Source organism: Somniosus microcephalus, chromosome 7 (assembly GCF_052327205.1).
Source record: "Somniosus microcephalus isolate GS21.2 chromosome 7, FLI_Smic_1.0, whole genome shotgun sequence".
Taxonomy (NCBI): Eukaryota; Metazoa; Chordata; class Chondrichthyes; order Squaliformes; family Somniosidae; genus Somniosus; species Somniosus microcephalus.
In genome coordinates, this window is record NC_140993.1 from 74,249,705 (window position 1) to 74,269,137 (window position 19,433).

Consider the following 19,433-nt stretch of genomic DNA (forward strand, 5'->3'; position numbering starts at 1 on the left):
ATAACTATCTCTAACAAGCGAGAGTCTAACCACCACCCCTTGACATTCAATGGCATTAACATCGCCAAATCCCCCACCATCGATATCCTGGGGGGTCACCACTGACCAGAAACGTAACTGGACCAGCCACAAATACTGTGGCTACAAGAGCAAGTCAGAGGCTGGGTATTCTGCAGCAAGTGTCTCACCTCCTGACTCCCCAAAGCCTTTCCACCATCTACAAGGCACAAGTCAGGAGTGTGATGGAATACTCTCCACTTGCCTGGATGAGTGCAGCTCCAACAACACTCAAGAAGCTCAACACCATCCAGGACAAAGCAGCCCGCTTGATTGGCACCCCATCCACCACCTTAAACATTCACTCCCTCCACCACCGGCGTACCGTGGCTGCAGTGTGTACCATCTACAAGATGCACTGCAGCAACTCACCAAGGTGGGGCATCCAAAACAGCTCAATGCAGTCCAATTATAGTTTACTGAAGCTAACTACTTATAAACCCAGGCCAAAGATGTACAAAATGCTGATCCATGTGACCAAGTTAACTGTGTGGTTGGGCCCTGGAATAATGTTTATTCCATGGCAATTTTACTACTTCAAACACGGCACAATGGGAGGATCCATAAGAACTTCATTACCTTGCTTCTTGATAGATAATTAAAGAGCTCCAATTTTAAATATATCTTCCATGAAAAGTAATAAGGCTGTCCCATACTTCGAGACCAACTAAATGAGATTCAGATCTCTTTTTCTACATCGGCCCAGAAATTCGGATCGGGGGCTTCCCACGGGTGCAAGCCCCCGCCCTGCACTTAGCTTGCGCGCCGACCGTTGAGCTGTGGGCCCCTGTGGAATTCCGATCCTGGGCCTGCTCCAGTTGCCAGCGCGCAGTGCTTGCGTAGCCTAGGGGCGCAGTTAGTTCGATGCGTCCCCTGGGATCACGTGGGCCATGGAGAGCCAATCGGAGCAGGGAATGCTTCATTCATAAGATTGACAGGAAGAGCTGTCAAAACTTATAAATACTACAGCCCCAAAACACCACTAAATCTTCAAATAATTTTTTTTTTTTTTTTTTTAAATCACATTTTTTAAATAAACTATAAATTACATGAAATAACCATTTTAAACAATAATTTAAATTTTTGAAAAAAATAATTTTACTTTCTAACAGGGCTAAAAATAAACTTACCTTGCTTTAAAGTATTTAAAAATAATAAACCTGTGGAAAAAATGTTTTAATTTTAATTAATTCACCACTTACCTACATGTCTAACTTCTGGAGACTTACCCTCCCGAGAAAACCTGCAAAAAAAAACGAAGTTCGATGCACTGCAGCACGGTGGCATAGTGGTTAGCACTGTTGCCTCACAGCGCCAGGAAACTGGGTTCAAATCCGGCCTCAGGTGACTGTGCAAACTCCACACAGACAGTCACCCCGTGTTTGCGTGGGTTTCCGCCGGGTGCTCCGGTTTCCTCCCACAGTCCAAAGATGTGCGGGTTAGGTTGATTGGCCATGATAAAAAAATTGTCCCTTAGTGTTAGGGGGGATTAAATACGCGGGGTTACGGGGATAAGGCTTGGGTGGGATGGCTGTCGGTGTAGGGACCGGGTGCTAGGGTTTGGATGATCAGTCATGATCTCGTTGAATGGCGGAGTAGGCTCGAAGGGCCGAATGGCCTACTCCTATCTTCTATGTTTCTATGATGCGTAGCCTCTCCCGCGCACGCATTCGACCTCTGAACCCCTTCGTTCAGGGGATCGGAAGCGCCAGTTTCCCGCGCATGCAGGAAACCGGCACTCCCATTGGGCTTACGGGCGAGTACCACGTGCGTACTCACCCGTGGAGACCCGAATTTCTGGGCCATCAACTCTCACTACTCATCCAATCAACCCTAGACATTAAAAGGAGACATGGCTCAATTGAAGACACATGACCAAAATATTTTTGATTTGCAAAAATCTCTATTTGATCAGGGTCACATTCTTACAAGTTTGTATTTAGCAACACAGTCTTTGGGAAGTCCAAAAAATGGTTAATATTCTGGCTAAATGGTATCAGTCAGAGAGCACATCCAATTTTTGTTTAGGTTCAGATTCCATGCATCTTTCCCAGGTGGGAGGAGCAAGGAGGAAAACATCATCTGTGCCCCACCAGTGCCTCTGTTGATGGGAATGAGATCAGAGTTGACTCTCTTCTGGCCTCCTCTCCAAGAATAAGCATCTCTGTTCTCCCTGGTGCCTTCCCAGAGGGTTCTCACTGAAATCACGAAGTCCATGTTCAAACAGAAGTTTTGCTATGCCAGGCTATTTTATGCAGACGTTCATTCATTGTTGATTTGGGGGGGGGGAATACCCAACAAAGAGCCAAGGTAAAAACAAAATTAGTGCACCAACTTAAGGTTCTATACATTAAAAACATACCTGTAAATAAAAGTTAGATTTACCAGTTATTAATTGATCATTTATCCATGTACACAAATGTTAGGCATAAACCAGTTGCTCAGTCAAGTGGGCAATAGTTAAAACATGGAGGCCCTGAAGAGTCGACTGAAAACAAAGCAAGGTATTTTAGAAACATAAAATTCTACAACGTGTCATATATAATTAAAAATGTTGCTAAAATGCAATTACCCAATACGTTTCTGCAATCTAGAGAAAGGATGACGATCATAAAACCACACGCCTGTAATTTAATGAACATTACAAAAGAAAATAGCTTCCCCATAGGATATGGTGGATTTATCCGACATGTAGCAGAGCCATATAGAGCAGAGGTCCCAGCTTCAGTTCGTCAGTGCTAAATTTTTCTCAATGAATCCACTTAATCAAAATTCTGGGAGGAAAAAAAATGTTTTACAGCTAATAAAGGAAATTACTTGAACAACAAACTTTCTTTATGGTAAAGATTTCTGATGCAGTAATCTTCTAAGCCATCTCAAACTTAAGAGGAAAAAAAAAGTGGAGGTCAACACATTATAAGCACACTGTTCTGCACTAATTCAGTCAATATAGTCAGAGGACAAGCAAGTTCCCTCTCAAATTATGCTACCTGTGTATTAAACGACAGCTCATCCTCTTAACTATTTTTCCATTAATTCAGGAGGTCTCCCGAGCTCGGCTCTCTCCCCCACTCATTTCCTGTCAATTACCTCTTTAATTCACCATCCAACCCTGCTTTGCTGATTGTTATGCTCTACATTCATCAACATCCTTCAGATCACACAACCTCCAGTCCTCCAACTGACGGGACCAACACCACATCTCAATCTCCTACATGCTCTTCAATGGGATACTCAAAATTCTATTTTTCAATTCTTCAAAAACAACAGGTCTCTCAAGTCTGAACAACAGCTACCATCCATTAACTTTAATGATACCACCCCAAGCCTGCCTATTGACATTTTTGGCTTCACAATTTGAGCTAAAATGGAGCTCCTACATTTCCTTAATCGCAAACATTGCCTCTAGAAACCTGGGTTTCTGATGTGTGATACTTCAACAATTTTTCTCTCTCTATTAACCCAGAGTCTGTCCTAGAATTTGAACACTGTTTCCATATCTAGGAAGGTTCTTCCAACACTTCCCTCCAGTTTCAAATATGCCACTCCACGTTATCTTCCTTACCATCTTTAAATCATGACTCATTGTAGTTTTCTACTGACGCATTAATGTTGCAAACAATTTAAATCTAATTTTCTACAGTTAGACATTTTGTGTGTGAACCACAAGCATTAAAAAAAACTTCCACAAATTGCAGTACTCAAGTGTTAGCAATGTTACTGATTCTTTGCAAAGGTCCTTAAAACTGGAAAGCCTTACCTCCTTCAGTCTTAATTAATTCAGCCATCAGACTTTAAACACTCAATGTTGATGTCAACTAATCAATATTTATTGATGCATCTAGTCTGCGTTTGTAGCATTTAACATTCTTCAAAACTCACCAAAAAAAGTTGCTATATTCCACTGCAGAGGTAACAGAGCATCTGGCACCAATTGAGAATAGTCAGGTGAGAATAACTGCCCTCGATATCAATGTAGAATTTGATCCAGTATGGCAACAAGGCACTTTACCAAAATGGAGGTCAATGGGAACACCCTCCAGTGGCTGGAGTCATACCTGACACAAAGGAAGATGTGGTTGTTGGAAGTTAGGTCATTGCAGCCCCAGGGCAGCACTGCAGGAGTTCCTCAGGGAAGCATGCTCACCCCAACATCTTCAGCTGCTTCAATAGAAACATAGAAGATAGGAGCAGCAGTAGGCCATTCGGCCCCTCGAGCCTGCTCCGCCATTCAATGCGATCATGGCTGATCATCTAAGTTCAGTTCCCGGTCCCTGCTTTCTCCCTATACCCCTTGATCCCTTTAGCCTTAAGAAATATATCCAACTCCTTCTTGAATATATTTAATGTATTGGCCTCTACTGCCTTCTGTGGTAGAGAATTCCACAGGTTCACCACTCTCTGGGTGAAGAAATTCCTCCTCATTTCTGTCCTAAAAAGGCCTACCCCTTATCCTTAGACTGTGACACCTGGTTCTGGACCCCGACCATTGGGAACATCCTCCCTGCATCTAGTCTGTCCAGTCCTGCCAGAATTTTATAAGTTTCAATGAGATCCCCTCGCATTCTTCTAAACTCCAGCGAGTACAAGCCCAATCAACCCAATCTCTACTCATACATCATTCCTGCCATCCCAGGTATCAGCCTGGTGAATCTTCACTGAACTCCTTCCATAGCAAGAATATCCTTCCTCAGATAAAGCGACCAAAACTGCACACAATACTCAAGGTGTGGTCTCACCAAGGCCCTGTACAACTGCAGCAAGACATCCTTGTTCCTGTACTCAAACCCTCTCACTACGAAGGCCAACATACCATTGGCCTTCTTAACCGCCTGCTGCACCTGCATGCTTACCTTCAGCGACTGGTGCACAAGGACACCCAGGTCTCGTTGCACTTCCCCTTCTCCCAATCTATTGCCATTCAGATAATAATCTGCCTTCCGGTTTTTGCCACCAAAGTGGATAACCTCACATTTATTCACGTTATATTGCATCTGCCATGCTTCTGCCCAATTACCCAACCTGTCCAAATCATCCTGGAGTTTCTCGGCATCCTCCTCACAGCACACACACCCACCCAGCTTTGTGTCATCTGCAAATTTGGAGATATTACATCTAGTTCCCTTGTCTAGATCATTATTAATATATATATTGTGAATAGCTGGGGTCCAAGGACCGATCCATGCGGTACCCCACTAGTCACTGCCTGCCACTCGGAAAAAGACACGTTTATTCCAACTCTTTGCTTTCTATCTACCAACCAGTTCTCTATCCAAGTCAATACCTTGCCCCCAATCCCATGTGCCTTAACTTTACACACTAATCTCTTATGCGGGACCTTATCGAAAGCCTTCTGAAAGTCCAAATACACCACATCCACTGGTTCTCCCTTATCTATTTTACTAGTTACATCCTCAAAAAATTCCAGTAGATTAGTCAAGCACGATTTACCTTTTGTAAATCCACGTTGACTTTGTCCGATCCTTTTACTGTTTTCCAAGTGCTCTGCTATTACATCTTTTATAATGGACTCTAGCATTTTCCACACTACTGATGTCAGGCTGTAATTCCCCGTTTTCTCTCTACCACCTTTTTTGAAGAGTGGGGTAACATTAGCTACCCTCCAATCCATGGGTACTGTTCCAGATTCCATCGAATGTTGGAAGATGATCAGCAATGCTTCTACTATTTCTAGGGCCACTTCCTTAAGTACCCTAGGATGTAGATGATCAGGCCCTGGGGATTTATCAGCCTTCGATCCCATCAATTTCCCTAACAATACTGATTTCTTTCAGTTCCTCCCTTTCATCAGACCCTATGTTCCCCGACATTTCTGGGAGGTTATTTGTGTCCTCCTTTGTGAAGACAGAACCAAAATATGTATTTAATTGGTCTGCCATTTCTTTGTTCCCCATTATAAATTCCCCTGATTCTGACTGCAAGGGACCTACGCTTGACTTTACCAATCTTTTTCTCTTCACATATCTATAAAAGCTTTTACAGTCAGTTTTTATGTTCCCTGAAAGCTTACTCTCATTCTATTTTCCCTTTCTTAATTAATCCCTTTGTCTTCCTTTGTTGAATCCTAAACTGTTCCCAATCCTCTGGGATTATTGCTTTTTCTGGCCAATTTATATGTCCTCTCCTTGGATCTTATGCTATCCCTAATTTCCCTTGTTAGCCACGGTTGAGTCACCTTTTTTGTTTTATTTTTATGCCAAACTAGGATGAACAAATTCTGTAGCTCATCCATGCGGTCTTTGAATGTTTGCCATTGCCTATCCACCATCAATCCTTTGAGTGACATTCCCCAATCAATCCTACCCAACTTGCACCTCAAACCATCGGAGTTTCCTTTATTTAAATTCAGGACCCTAGTCTCTGAGTCAACTACAGGTAGACTATCCTTTATCCGAAAACCTCGGGACCAGCCGAGTTTCGGATAAAGGAGAATTTCGGATTTCGGAAGGTGGGTCGGCGGGGGTCCGCGGGGGGGGGGGGGGGGGGGTCGGCGGGGGGTCGTGCGCACGACTTACGCTGACGCTCAGCGTAAGTCAGTCGGGGTCGGCGGGGGTCGGGGCTGGCGGGGTCGGCGGTTGTCGGGGCCGGCGGGGTCCGCGGTTGTCGGGGCCCGCGGGGGGGGGGGGGGGGTCGGCGGTTGTCGGGGTCGGCGGTTGTCGAGGCTGGCGGGGTCGGCGGTTGTCGGGGCCGGCGGGGTCCGCGGGGGGGGGTCGGCGGTTGTTGGGGCTGGCGGGGTCGGCGGGGGGTCGTGCGCACAACTTACCCTTTATCCGAACTTCCGAAACCGGAACCCTCTAAAAACCGAAGGTTTTTTCGTTCGTACGCACGACTTACGCTGAACGAAAAAACCTTCGGTTTTTTAGAGGGTTTCGGTTTTCGGAAGTCCGGATAAAGGGTAGTCTACCTGTACTTCATTCTCCATCTTAATGAAGAATTCGATCATATTATAATCGCTCCGACCCAAGGGGCCTCGTACAACAAGATTGCTAATTAATCCTTTCTCGTTACATAATACCCAGTCTAAGATGGCCTGATCTCTGGTTGGTTCCTCGACATATTGGTCCAGGAAACCATCCCGTAAACACTCCAGGAATTCCTCCTCCACAGTATTACCACCAATTTGGTTAGCCCAATCTACATGTAGATTAAAGTCACCCATGATGACTGCTGTGCCCTTATTGCACGCTTCTCTAATTTCCCTTTTAATGCCATCCCCAACCTCCGCATTACTGTTTGGAGGTCTATATACCACTCGGACTGTTTTCTGCCCCTTGGTATTTCTCAGTTCTACCCATACAGATTCCACATCATCAGAGCTAATATCCTTCCTTACAATTGTGTTAATCCCTTCTTTAACCAGCAATGCTACCCCACCTCCCTTTCCTTTTTGCCTATCTTTCCTGAATATTGAATACCTCTGGATGTTGAGTTCCCAGCCTTGGCCACCCTGGAGCCATGTTTCCATAATCCCAATCAAATCATATTCGTTTACCTCTATTTGCGCAGCTAATTCATCCACCTTATTACGAATGCTCCTCGCATTAAGAATGATCTTCTGTCAGTCATAAGGTCAGGTGTCGGGCTGTTAGATGACGATTCCAGTATTCAGCTCTATCCAGCATTCCTCCGTTAATGAAGCGGACAGTGTCAGAGCACAGCAGGACCTGAATAACATCCAGGCTAACCAGCTGATAGGTAACATTTGCACCACATCATTGCCAGGTAATGACCATCTTGAACAAGAAACTGGCTAACCATCTCCCCTTGACCTTCAATGGCACCACTGTCAGCATCAACATCTTGCATGCAACTACTGACCAGAACTTGAACTGGACCAGTCATAGCAACACCATGGCTACAAGAGCAGGGCAGGGTACTCTAGTACTACAAGTGGCTCACCTTCTGTCACGTCAAAGTCCATCTACCATCTACAAAGCTTGAATCAGCAACAATGGAATATTCACCACTTGCCTGGGTGGGTATAACCGCAACAACACGCAAGGAACTCACCACCACCTAGGACAGAGCAGTTTGTTTGATTTGCACCTGTCACTAGGCTCAATATTCACCCCTCCATCACCAACTTACTGTGGCTGTAGTATGTACGATCTACAGAATGTATTTCAGCAACTCACCAAGGTTATTGTGACAGCACCACTCAATTGCTATCACCAAGAAGAACAGATGCAGCAATGTCATTGGAACACCAACACCTCCAAATTTCCTTAAAGTCTTAAGACGCATATTACAACAGTGTAATTCCCACATTACAACAGTGACTACACTCAAAGTATTTCATTGGCTATAAAGCGCTTTGAGACGTCCGGTGGTCATGAAAGGCGCTATATAAATGCAAGGCTTTCTTTCATATTGCCATTCCTTCATAGTCGCAAGGTCAATAGCCTAGAATTTCCTACCTAACACCATGATGGGAGCACCTTCAGGACAAAAACTGCAGTGGTTTAAGGAGAAGGCCCACCAGCACTTTTCTCAGAACTAGAGATGGGCAATAAATGCAGCCTTGCCTGTAAAGGAAATAGCCATATTCCAAGAGATACACCATCCTATGAACAGATTTCTGATAATACATGACATACTGGGTTTAAAAATCTAAAAGCCTCAATGACACAGGCTGCAAACAGAACACAGGCTTCGGAGATAAGATGAAGTGTTAACACAAAAGTTGTAAACACCACACAAGCTTTTGACATGTGAATTGATTGTTAATACGAAGACAATGGCCCTATTGAAACAGCAGGCTGGCGGTTCCTCTATGTCTGAACATTGGAACCAACACAATAGCTATGCCCAAGTAAAGTGTTAAATACTAACACTTCGAACAGAAACTTAGAATATTAAAAAACCATGTGCCTTTGTAAAAGTAACATCAAATAAGGCAGGAAACACACTTATATATACAGCCAATTGAAGTAACTAAGAAATGCAACAAACACCCTGGTTAGGAGTCACGACGTCTGCTTTAAAACAGCAGAGGCGATTTAGAAATTGAATGAAAGACCTTCGATAAAAATGGCATCAAAGAGATACATCGGTCATAACCATTTTTTGATAAAATTTGAGCACCTAAAAAGGTAGAGACATAATTATGCATGCAGCAGCTAAATTGACAGCAAGATAGAAAAAAGTCAACAGAAAGAATGACTAGAAATAATTAGCTTACATCAACAGAAAACTTCAAAGGACAAACCACTAAAAAAGGTATAAAAATAGAGCTTTTCAGATGGAAAGTCAGAAGTCGCTGGAAAGGGCAAGCGATTTTCAACTTCAGAGGCAGTCTCTAAGTTTTTAATTCTTTGAGTCTCAGGGATCAAAAAGGTACTTTTATTTGATTTTGGTGGATATTCTGGATTAAGAATAATAGAAAATGTAAAAATGTACGAAGTTAAGATTTGAGAATAAGGATCTCGGAGAATAAGAAATGTAAGCTATTTGTGTTTTGAACTGTTACAGTTGCGATTGACTCAACAGCTGTTAACTATATGTCAGCTCTTAAATAAATCTATATATTTTTATAATTGTCTCAAGTAGTATTTCTGTATCAAACTCGCGAACTCAATTTCTGTACACTCTTTTGTAAGGAGTTGCAGAATTCTGGGGGGTTTTCTAGATCCTCAATATCCGGAAGGTTACAGTCTAGTTAAACTTATTAGAAGTGCTATCTGGAGGACGGTAACATCTTCAAGTCATTCCTTTCCTTTAGGGATAGTCTGGAACTTTAGACCCATTTAAGCATCTTATAGAATTTGGCTATCTCTAACTTTAGTTGAAGGTGAGCGTCTGGGGAATACGCCTGATCCGGGGTAGCCCGAAAAGGGCTAGGACTAGTAATTATCCCTTCATGTCCACATCCCAAAAACAAATAAAAAACCATGTTTCCTCCATCTCTGTCTTCCTGTGTATGTTTTACTTGCACTTTCAATTCTAAATTCTGTTGCACGGACGATCTGAATCTACAGCAAGATTAGTTTCTACTTGAGTTGCCTAACCTTTGTTTAAAAAAAAAAAAAATCAATCAATCAACTGTGGCTATAACACGAATTATTGTTATTTCATGTTTGTCATTCCATGTGTCAGAGGCACTGATCAGTTGCTTCATCTATTGAAATATGCGCTTTGGTCATTAAGTGTTGTTTATACCAGAAAATTATTTCCTTCACATCGTTTCACGTCCACAAATAGCTTTGTTTCATCGCAGTCATCAGAGGTGGTTGTGAAATATTTGGTGGATGTTATCATTCAAATAGAATAGTACAAAAATAATTTACTCATAATTGGAGAAGACAAATCACAGGGACCAGACACTGACATCCAAGGACATTGTATGTAGCTAAGGAAGACAGCAGTAGCTCAGACTATAATCTTCTAAAATTCTATGAGAAGGAAATTTGTCCCCGATAGCCAGAGGGTGGCAAATTTACACTTCTGTTCAAAAAAAAAGTACAGCTTTAAACCACAAAATTATACACAAGTTAGTCTTACTTCAGTAGTTGCTAAACTACCAGATGACATGGCTAAGCACTTGGAGGAACAAGTTATTCAAAGCTAGTCAGCACATATTTTCAAAGGGCAGATCATGCTTGACCAGCTTTATAGAATTTCTGAACAACAGAGGACAGATAAAGGGAAATCAATGCATGTGGTTTATATGGATTTTCAAAAAGAATTTGATAATGTTCCAAACAAGAGACTTATGGCTAAGGTAACAGTTCATGGAATTAAGGGGAATGTGACCACATGGAGATAGATAGTTGGAGGGCAGACAGAAAAGGGTGGGGATAAAAGGACATTTTTCATGCTGCAAAAACTTGGCAAGTGGTGTTCCAAAGGGTCTGTGTTGAGGCCACTCTTACTATATACACACACAACAAATCTACTCTTAGAAAGTCACCAAATGGGGTGCAAGGCAAATTGTGATGAGGACTGTGAAAGCCTGCCGGAGGACAAATGTAGGTTGGCAGGATGGGCAGGTGTGTAGCATATGCACCTCAAAATAGAAAAATAAAGTAAAACATTTTGGAAGAATATGGGATTTTTTTTTATAAATGGAAATGGAGGCAGTGCAACTAGATAAGGCCATAAAAAAGTCAAACAGAATGCTTGGGGGAATTTTAACCCCCAAAAAAGAGTTGGGGTCGGGTGGGAGGTTACAGTACTAAAAATGTAAACCCTGACCCCAACCCACCCACTCCCAGGTTTAACAGAGGCGGGACGGGGCGGCCAGGAAGTGGGTTGGCACTTTAAATATTATAATGATGCTGGAAACCTCGGATTTAACCTGCCGTGCAGGTTTAAACTGTGGCTGGAATTCCAGGTCTCGGGATTCCCAGCAGCTGCAGCGAGGAGAGGACAGCCTAGGGGAGCAATTCTTGTGGGCCGAGAGGAGCAGGAGCGCTTCCTCCTGCACCCCCCACCATTAGCCCCCTGCTGCCTGGGGATCAGACCCCCCCAGGATCAGGGCTCGCACCTACCTGTGGTTACAGCCTCTTGTCCAACGTTCCCCGCCCAACTGGAAACCAGACTGTCAATCAAGTCAACATCTGGGCAGGGAACCTGACCGTGATGTCACACACACGCTGTGTTAAAACCTCACAGCGTGGGGGGAAACCCGGACTTCTAGGTTTCTCGCGCTCTACCGAGCCCCCGCTCCAAGCGGGTCAAAAACTTCTAGTCCTTGTGTCTAATTACATATAATACAAAATCAAGGATAATGTTGAACTTGTACAGAACCTTAGTTGGGCTACAGCTGGGTGCATTATGTACCATTTTGGGCACATCATTACAGGAAGGATATGGTGGAACAGCAGTAGGCCATTCAGCCCCTTGAGCCTTGTGTGCCATTCAATTAGATTATAGCTGACTTGTACCTCAAATCCATTTACCTGCTTTTGTTCCATATCACTAGATACCCTGACCCAACAAAAATCTACTAGTCTCAGTATTGAAAATTTCAACTGATCCAACATCCACAGCTTTTTGATGGAGCAAGATCTAGATTTCCACTACCCTTTGTGTGAAAAAGTGCTTCTCGATTTCATTCCTAAATGGCCAAACTCTTATTTTAAGATTATGCCCTCTTGTTCTGGATTTTCCTACTGGAGGAAATAATTTCTCTGTATCTACCTTATCAAATCCCTTTATTAGAATCACCCTTCAACTTTCTAAACTTGAGGCCAGGTTACGTAAACTTGGCTTATAATTTAACCCTTTAAGCTCTGGTATCCTTTTGGTGAATCTGCACTACACCCCTTCCAAAGCCAATATAGAATCCCTTAGGTTCAGTGCCCAAAGCTGAACGCAGTAGTCCAGATGGTGTCTGACCAAGACTCTGGTCAATTGAAGCAACACTTTGTCATCTTTGAATTGCAACCGCCTCGAGATAAAGGCCAACATTCCATTAGCCTTTTTGATTATTTTTTGTACCTGTGCACGAGATTTTAGTGGTAAAAGCAATGGAACTAAGTTGCAGTATATATTCACTGGGATGTTATCAGGGATGAGGAATTAGAGTTATAAAAAAGAGAGATTGGAGAAGTTAGGGTGCTTTACACTGGAACTGCTAAGGTTGCAGGGTGGCCCAAGAGTTCCCATTTGTTGGCGATGATAAATGAGGGGGTAAAATTTAAGATACTCACTAAAAGAATGAGAGAGGTTACAAAGTTCTTTACACAGAGGGGTCAGAATGTGAAATGCTCTGCCACAAACTCTTTAAGAAGCAGAGTTCATAAGAACTTTCAAAAATGGAATTAAATAAAGGTTTCAAGAGAGAACATTTATTTCCATTGGTAGTAAATCTGTAATAAAAAAGCATACATTTATCAAAAGAGTGAAATGGAGAAATTCGAAGATTTTAATCATGTAGAAGTTTTTTAGAACAGGAACAGAAGCCACAAAAAGTTTTAAAAGGGAAGTGAAGAAAAGGGTCTAAATGTATCAATAGCTCCTTCAGAAAACCAATACAGACACGATGGGCTAAATTATTTCCTTATGTGCTGCAAAATTCTATGATTCTGGTTACTTGAAAGAGGGGGAAAGGTTGTCGGATGTCCAGGCCGATGCAGACTGGCCCGTTTCTGTGCTGTAACTTCTATGATTCGCATTCACTCATCAACTCTACTGGTGTACTGCATTATGGGTCTTCACCCCTTAACTTTGCTTTCTCAATAAAACAAAAATGCAGGCAAATAACCATCGTGGAAAAAACACCAAAATTAAGCAGAAAAAAGAGGAAGGGAATCTGAAAATTGCAGTTTTAAATGTTACATGTACAATATGACATTCTGAACAAGCATGAATACACAGCAGATTTAACGTAATTATTAAAACAATGCAGGTTCCATAACCTTTATCTCCTGGGTAAATTTATGAAATGCTCAGTGGATCTTTTAAGAATTCACATCATCAGTTTCAAGCATCTGCTATCAAGATATTTGCAATTTACTCCCTCCCCCCGCCCCCAAAAAGACAGATCATCTCATACAAAATTCCCCAAGAAATACTTGAATTCCCTGTACGCATATTTATTGTGGGCAGTCAGGCATCTGACATACACATAAACCCATCACCACGTTTTAAGACTCTCCAAATCAAGCTGCCGATAAACCTACACTCACTGTAAAGTTTATATTTGCCCAATATGAGTGCACACATTCTCCCTGAAGGAAGATATCCCACATACCCAAGTCCAGAAAGCCTAGACACAGACTGGTAGAGCGGAGTCTTGGGGCCAGTGCTGCGGAGGTTAATTAGCTAAAACCAGTCAGCTTACTAGATACCGTTTGTCCAGTTAGGCCTACCTTGAGACACTGGCTTGCATGGATATCTGGATCCAAGTGGGAAAAATCCTGCTCCCCACTACACCGTTCCAGGTTCCATTAGTGCGTCGACTAGTTGATTAGTGCCTTGGAGTACTGAGGACCTGCTTAGTTCAGGTACAAGACTACCGAGTCTGCCACAAAGGGCTAACTGGATTTCAAGCTACCACTGCCAAGTGTGTCACCCTGGAGCCACCTAGACCCCAAGGACCTCACTTACCTTTCACTCCCAGATAGTCACTAGGTGGCCAGACAACTGGCAAAGTGCAGAAGTGAACTATTGCTATGTAACAACAGGCATGAAAAGCTCCTCACAAGTGGCATATGACCAACACAAGATGTGCGTGTCCATTAGCACCATCCTCCGGACCCCAGCATGGACATATATCACATCCCATCAAATGGCGGGTCCACCAGTTGCAAGTGTAGAGCTTTATCAGCAACTGCTTGCCTCTTTGCAACCCAATGATGGTAGGCACCATGACCTGGATATATGAGCACTGTTCTCATATCTGGTCGCCTGGTGATGTATTCCAGCAGCTGTCATCTCAAGTGTCAGAAGATCTTCATCAGCTACATGCTGGACATCTGCTTTCAGTGTGGTGGAATGACCCACACAGCTTGCATCATGCCAGTCACCTTGATACGCTGGATGTCCAATTCCAATGCCCTGTAACAGGCTTACTTATCACCAACTGCTTAATCCAAGTATTCAAGATGAGGACCTTCGAAAAAGAAGTGTGCCTGCTGTGAGACTGACTTCCCACCTTCATGTTGTAATTATACAAATTTTGTTCTTCTTCGAAAACTAAATTGAATTATTGACTCAGCCGAAGTATTAATGACTTAGATAAACTTTCCACCCAAGTTTTTTTTTACAACAATGCTCAAACGTACACACTGCAGGATGCAAAAAAGCAGCCACAACGAGCCTGTTAATGGCAAGAAATTTTACTCAATTCTATTAAGATTCTGCTGAAAAGTGTAGCAAAAACATAATATTAAAATGCTGTAAGATAAGAGTGCTAACCCCACCCCAGAACTTGAGTGTAAAAATCTAGGCTGACACTTCAGTGCAGTGCTGAAAGAGCGCTGCACTGTCAGAGGTGACGTCTTTCAGATGAGACGTTAAACCGAGGCCCCGACTGCTCTCTCAGGTGGACTTTAAAAAACGCATGGCACTATTTCGAAGAGCAGGGTAATTATCCCCGGTGCCTTGGCCAACATTCATCCCTCAACCAACATCACGAAAGCAGATTATCTGGTCATTATTACGTTGCTGTTTGTGGGAACTTGCTGTGCGCAAATTGGCTGCTGCGTTTCCTACATTACAACAGTGACTGCACTTCAAAAAGTCCTTTGTTGGCTGCAAAGTGCTTTGGGATGTCCGGTAGTCGTGAAAGGGCACTATATAAATGCAAGTCTTTCTTTCTAACAGTATTCAACACAGGCTCTGTCTGACCTTGTTACCAGACCTACTTTAAGAGAGGGAGAGAGAAATAAACGACTTGCAATTTGAACAATTTCTGGTGGTCACTGACATTTATTAGAATTTAATTTACAAAGAGAGAATTTTTTTCTGTTTTTACTGCTTTATATTAAACAGACTGTAGTGTTCAACTGTGGAATACATTTACAAGTCAGAACATATAAACATACTTATTTTATATGAAATAAAAAAAGAGGCAAGTGCAGCTTTAAACTATTTTTATAATTTTACATTTCCTGAGAATATTTATCTTAAAAATACCATTTATCAAATGAGGCAAGTAAATTTCCTGAGGTGCAAAGTGTAATTAAAAATTCTTATGCAATTGCCGACAAGAAAATTATTTTGAGAAGCAAAATTATATATTCAAAGAAAATTGTGTGTGCAAACATGGGTTAGACTTTATACTGTACTCAGTTACAGGAATTTTGCTGCAAGTCATCTAGTTTTCATAACAAGGAAATTACTGGGGATATTAATAGTTTACCTACAGGGGGCCATTTTCAAAGAAGTACACAATATGTTTGAGAAATTTATCTCAGTTATATAAAACTGGATGGATGAATAACTAGGTACAATACTGTACTTATTCAGCAGAGGTAACCTACAGTATTCTCTTCCCAACCAATTTCAATTTAGATTAAAAAATTACCATAAAATTATGGTGCACACAATTTCATTTAATTGAGCAAATTAGAATAATTTATACTAAAAAAGTGTACTGGGCTTTTAAGAGGGTTTTTGGAATATAGTTCCTGGAACAGCTGGCTGCACAGGTTACACTTAGTAGCCGCCAGACTGGCTGTTAGATAGTCACACTGCGACAGATTCACGCTTTGGCAAACTACGAATAGATTTTTTTAAGCCACAAAGACAAAAAAGTTGTGTCACTAAAAAGTGTATGTGTATATACAAATATCACTGATCATTTATTTTTCCAGTGTAGATTCAGGACAGAAATACTTTCAGAGCTTAATTTCAATCTATATTAATTGTATTTATTCCATTTACTTGATCGGTTTTGTAGTGAATTCCTGCAATGACAATTTTTCTTTCATTCAGTGAGCTTTAAATTATATAAAAAGCCAAACGCATAACTGGACAATAATATCCTATATAATGCAGAGAACTAGTGGCGCAACAACTAGATTGCAGCAAGCTAACTTTTGTGGTATTGTACATTACAGTAATCATGTATTTTACCAAAAAACGGTGAATATGGTAGCGCTAGTCGCTAGAAATTCTCAGACGCCACCTAAAGGATTTGCACAGTTATTTCAACAAAATATTCCACCTGCACTTTCACACGCACAGAAACTTTCTGCCGAACTTGTCCCTTTTCATCTCTCCTTACTTCCGGAGCTTAATATATGGTTCGTTCCTCAAACAGGTCAGCTTGTGTCTTGATCCTTTCACACAGCGACAGGAGGAATTAATTTACTGCAATCTCCTTTCCACAGCCTCAGGCGAAACTACTTTTCCCCTCCGTTCTATTGGGGGGATTAAAGAATGTAACATTCCCGCATATGTAAAGTGCATTTCTCAAGAGCGCTTTGCAACACACGCCACGGTATTAGGACCGATCCTGTGTTTGGATCGAATTCACCCAGCCTTACAGCAATCTGAAACAAGGTGGAAAAAAAACCTTCCCAATGTATCCCTATACAATCTCTTATAAGAAACTGGAAATAATCCACAATGCAGACACAAAAACTATTTAGGCTTAGTTTACATTCAATTGTATATATAATTTTTACACAGATATTGAACGTTTATTTTCTTTAAAATGACCACTCATAACTTTAAGACCCTTGCATGAAAGAATCGAAACATCGGGAAAGAAAAATCGTACTCTTAACTGCACCACAAGTCAAAATGCGTTAACAGTATCACAAACTAGATTGCGTGCCTCGTCTGATCCTACAAATTTCTCCCGATTCACATTTGGAAGTTCCATTACTCGCCCCCGGAGCAAAGCGGACTAAACAGCAAACGACCATCTTCTCACGTTTTACCCGCTGCCCGGACTCACCAGTTCTCCGTTTACCAGTGTGCAGAGTCCTAAAGTAAGGAATATCCAGAGGTTCGTCATCCTGCTGCCGCCGCTCTCCAGAGGGCTCGGACTCCGACTCCGGCTCCGGCTTCAGCAGCTCGCGCGCGTTGGTCTGTGGAACGTCCCGGGGTTCACGCCGCGTTCGCTTCGCAAAGCCTGGCTGCTCCTGGCGGACCGGCAGTCCCGCTGCACGCTCCGCAACCTCACTCCCCGCAAACACCACTTGTTCTTCTTCAAAAGAATATTCTTCCGCGGACTTTTTCCTCACGCGCTTGTCTTGAATTTCTCTTCCTCTGATTAAATGTAATTCAAATTATATATATTATATATATATTAAAATAAACGGGTTTTCTTTTGTTGAAAGAAAATAATCGATGCAATTGAACGCAAAAGGAGCTTCCTTCTCAAGAGAGTATCACACTTCTTACCTAACCCTCCTGCAATAACCTCTAAATGCGTCGGCTGTGCGATTTAAGTGGGAAAAAAGCCGCTCATGGGATGCGTGCGCAGCTCTGCTCCAGGGGTGTGGGCGAGCAGCTTGATTTGATTGACATGACCAATAGAGAAGCTCTGCTCTTTTGGTTAGAACCAATTAACTGTAAATTAAATAGAACTTTAAATAAAACTTATCAAATCAAATTAAAATTACATTACATTGCACTCCAGTCCCCGCGGCGCCCACCGGTCTCAGAAGGCCTCAAGCGTGCCGGCAGACACCGCGTGCTCCATCTCCAGGGCCACCTGGGTGCGAACATAGCCGCGGAAGAGAGGCAGGCAATTGGGCCGAACGACCCCCTCGAACGCCCGCTGCCTGGACCTATTAATAGCCACCTTGGCCAGGCCCAGGAGCAGTCCTACAAGGAGGTCCTCCGACCTGCCCGCTCCCCTCCGCACCGGATGACCGAAGATCAGGAGCGTGGGACTGAAGTGCAGCCAAAAATCAAGGCGCAGCCCCTTCAAGTAATGGAACAGGGGCTGCAACCTCTGACATTCTATATAAACATGGAACACGGACTCCTCTAGGTCGCAAAAAAGGCAGGCGGCCTGAGAGTCCGTAAACCTACTTAACATTTTATTGCACGGGACCGCTCCATGTAACACCCTCCAGGCCAAGTCCCCAATAGAAAAGGGGAGGACTCCCGCATAGAGAGCCCTCCACTGGGGGCCTCTGCCTCCGCCGGACAACAAGATGGCACGCCAAGGCGGTCGGCAGGCGAAGATGACAAAGTGGAGAGTATGCAGGAGCAGCCCATACAGGAAACCCCTCTGAGCAGAGCTAAAGGGCACGGAGGGTATTTCCCCGAGATGGCTCAAGTTGTGAGGCGCTGGTTCCCAAGAGGGGTTTCGGGGCCGCGCGCCGATGAGGAATTCCGTCCAAATGGGGGTCAGTTCGGACGGGATCGCCCCACATGCTTGAGCCTCCTCGATACACCTAGTGGAGTCAGGGCCCAGTGCCGCTTTCAGCGACTCGATGGCTTTGGCTGCAAGCCGGACGTTGGTGGAGGACAGGCGCTGCGCCAGCTCCTCCGGCACCATCCAACCCGCTCCTCCGCATGATGAAGCTCTGCAGTGCCGCCCTGCATAGAGGTAAAAGCAGATTTAAATGGCTATCCAGCCCATTACACAATATGTGTGTAAAATAGATACTGGGCCAGAGAGGTTGTGCAGCAGTAATTATGACATAGTAGGCTGTTAAAAATCCAGTTACACCTCATTCAACAAGGCTTAACTTTTTCTGGGGTTTTTACAGCGAGCTCAGAGCATAAAAAAAGGAAGTTCATGTCAATTCAGTGATTTGTAAGATTCCATCAGTGAGGATTTCAACAGTGCACCTTGTGGAGGAACGGGCAATCACTGACAACACTTCTGGATTTCTGTGTTTAACTCCGTATGTGGTAACGCCAGAAGTTGTCAGTGAACGCTGACAGTTTCACCGTCATTACAACTGCAAATTCCAGGCCAATGTATACTGTTTTATATG

General features: G+C 43.1%; 1 protein-coding gene across 1 annotated transcript in view; it reads right to left on the bottom strand.

Moving 5' to 3' along the window:
- The window catches only part of sdc2 (syndecan 2), a 121,141-nt gene extending 103,239 nt beyond the window's left edge, over positions 1-17,902 (bottom strand). The window contains exon 1 of the mRNA XM_085992600.1: positions 17,432-17,902. Within this exon, the coding sequence (XP_085848726.1) occupies positions 17,432-17,491 (60 nt within the window). The 5' untranslated portion in view covers positions 17,492-17,902. The remainder of the gene's footprint in view (positions 1-17,431) is intronic.
- Between the last annotated feature and the right edge of the window lie 1,531 nt (positions 17,903-19,433).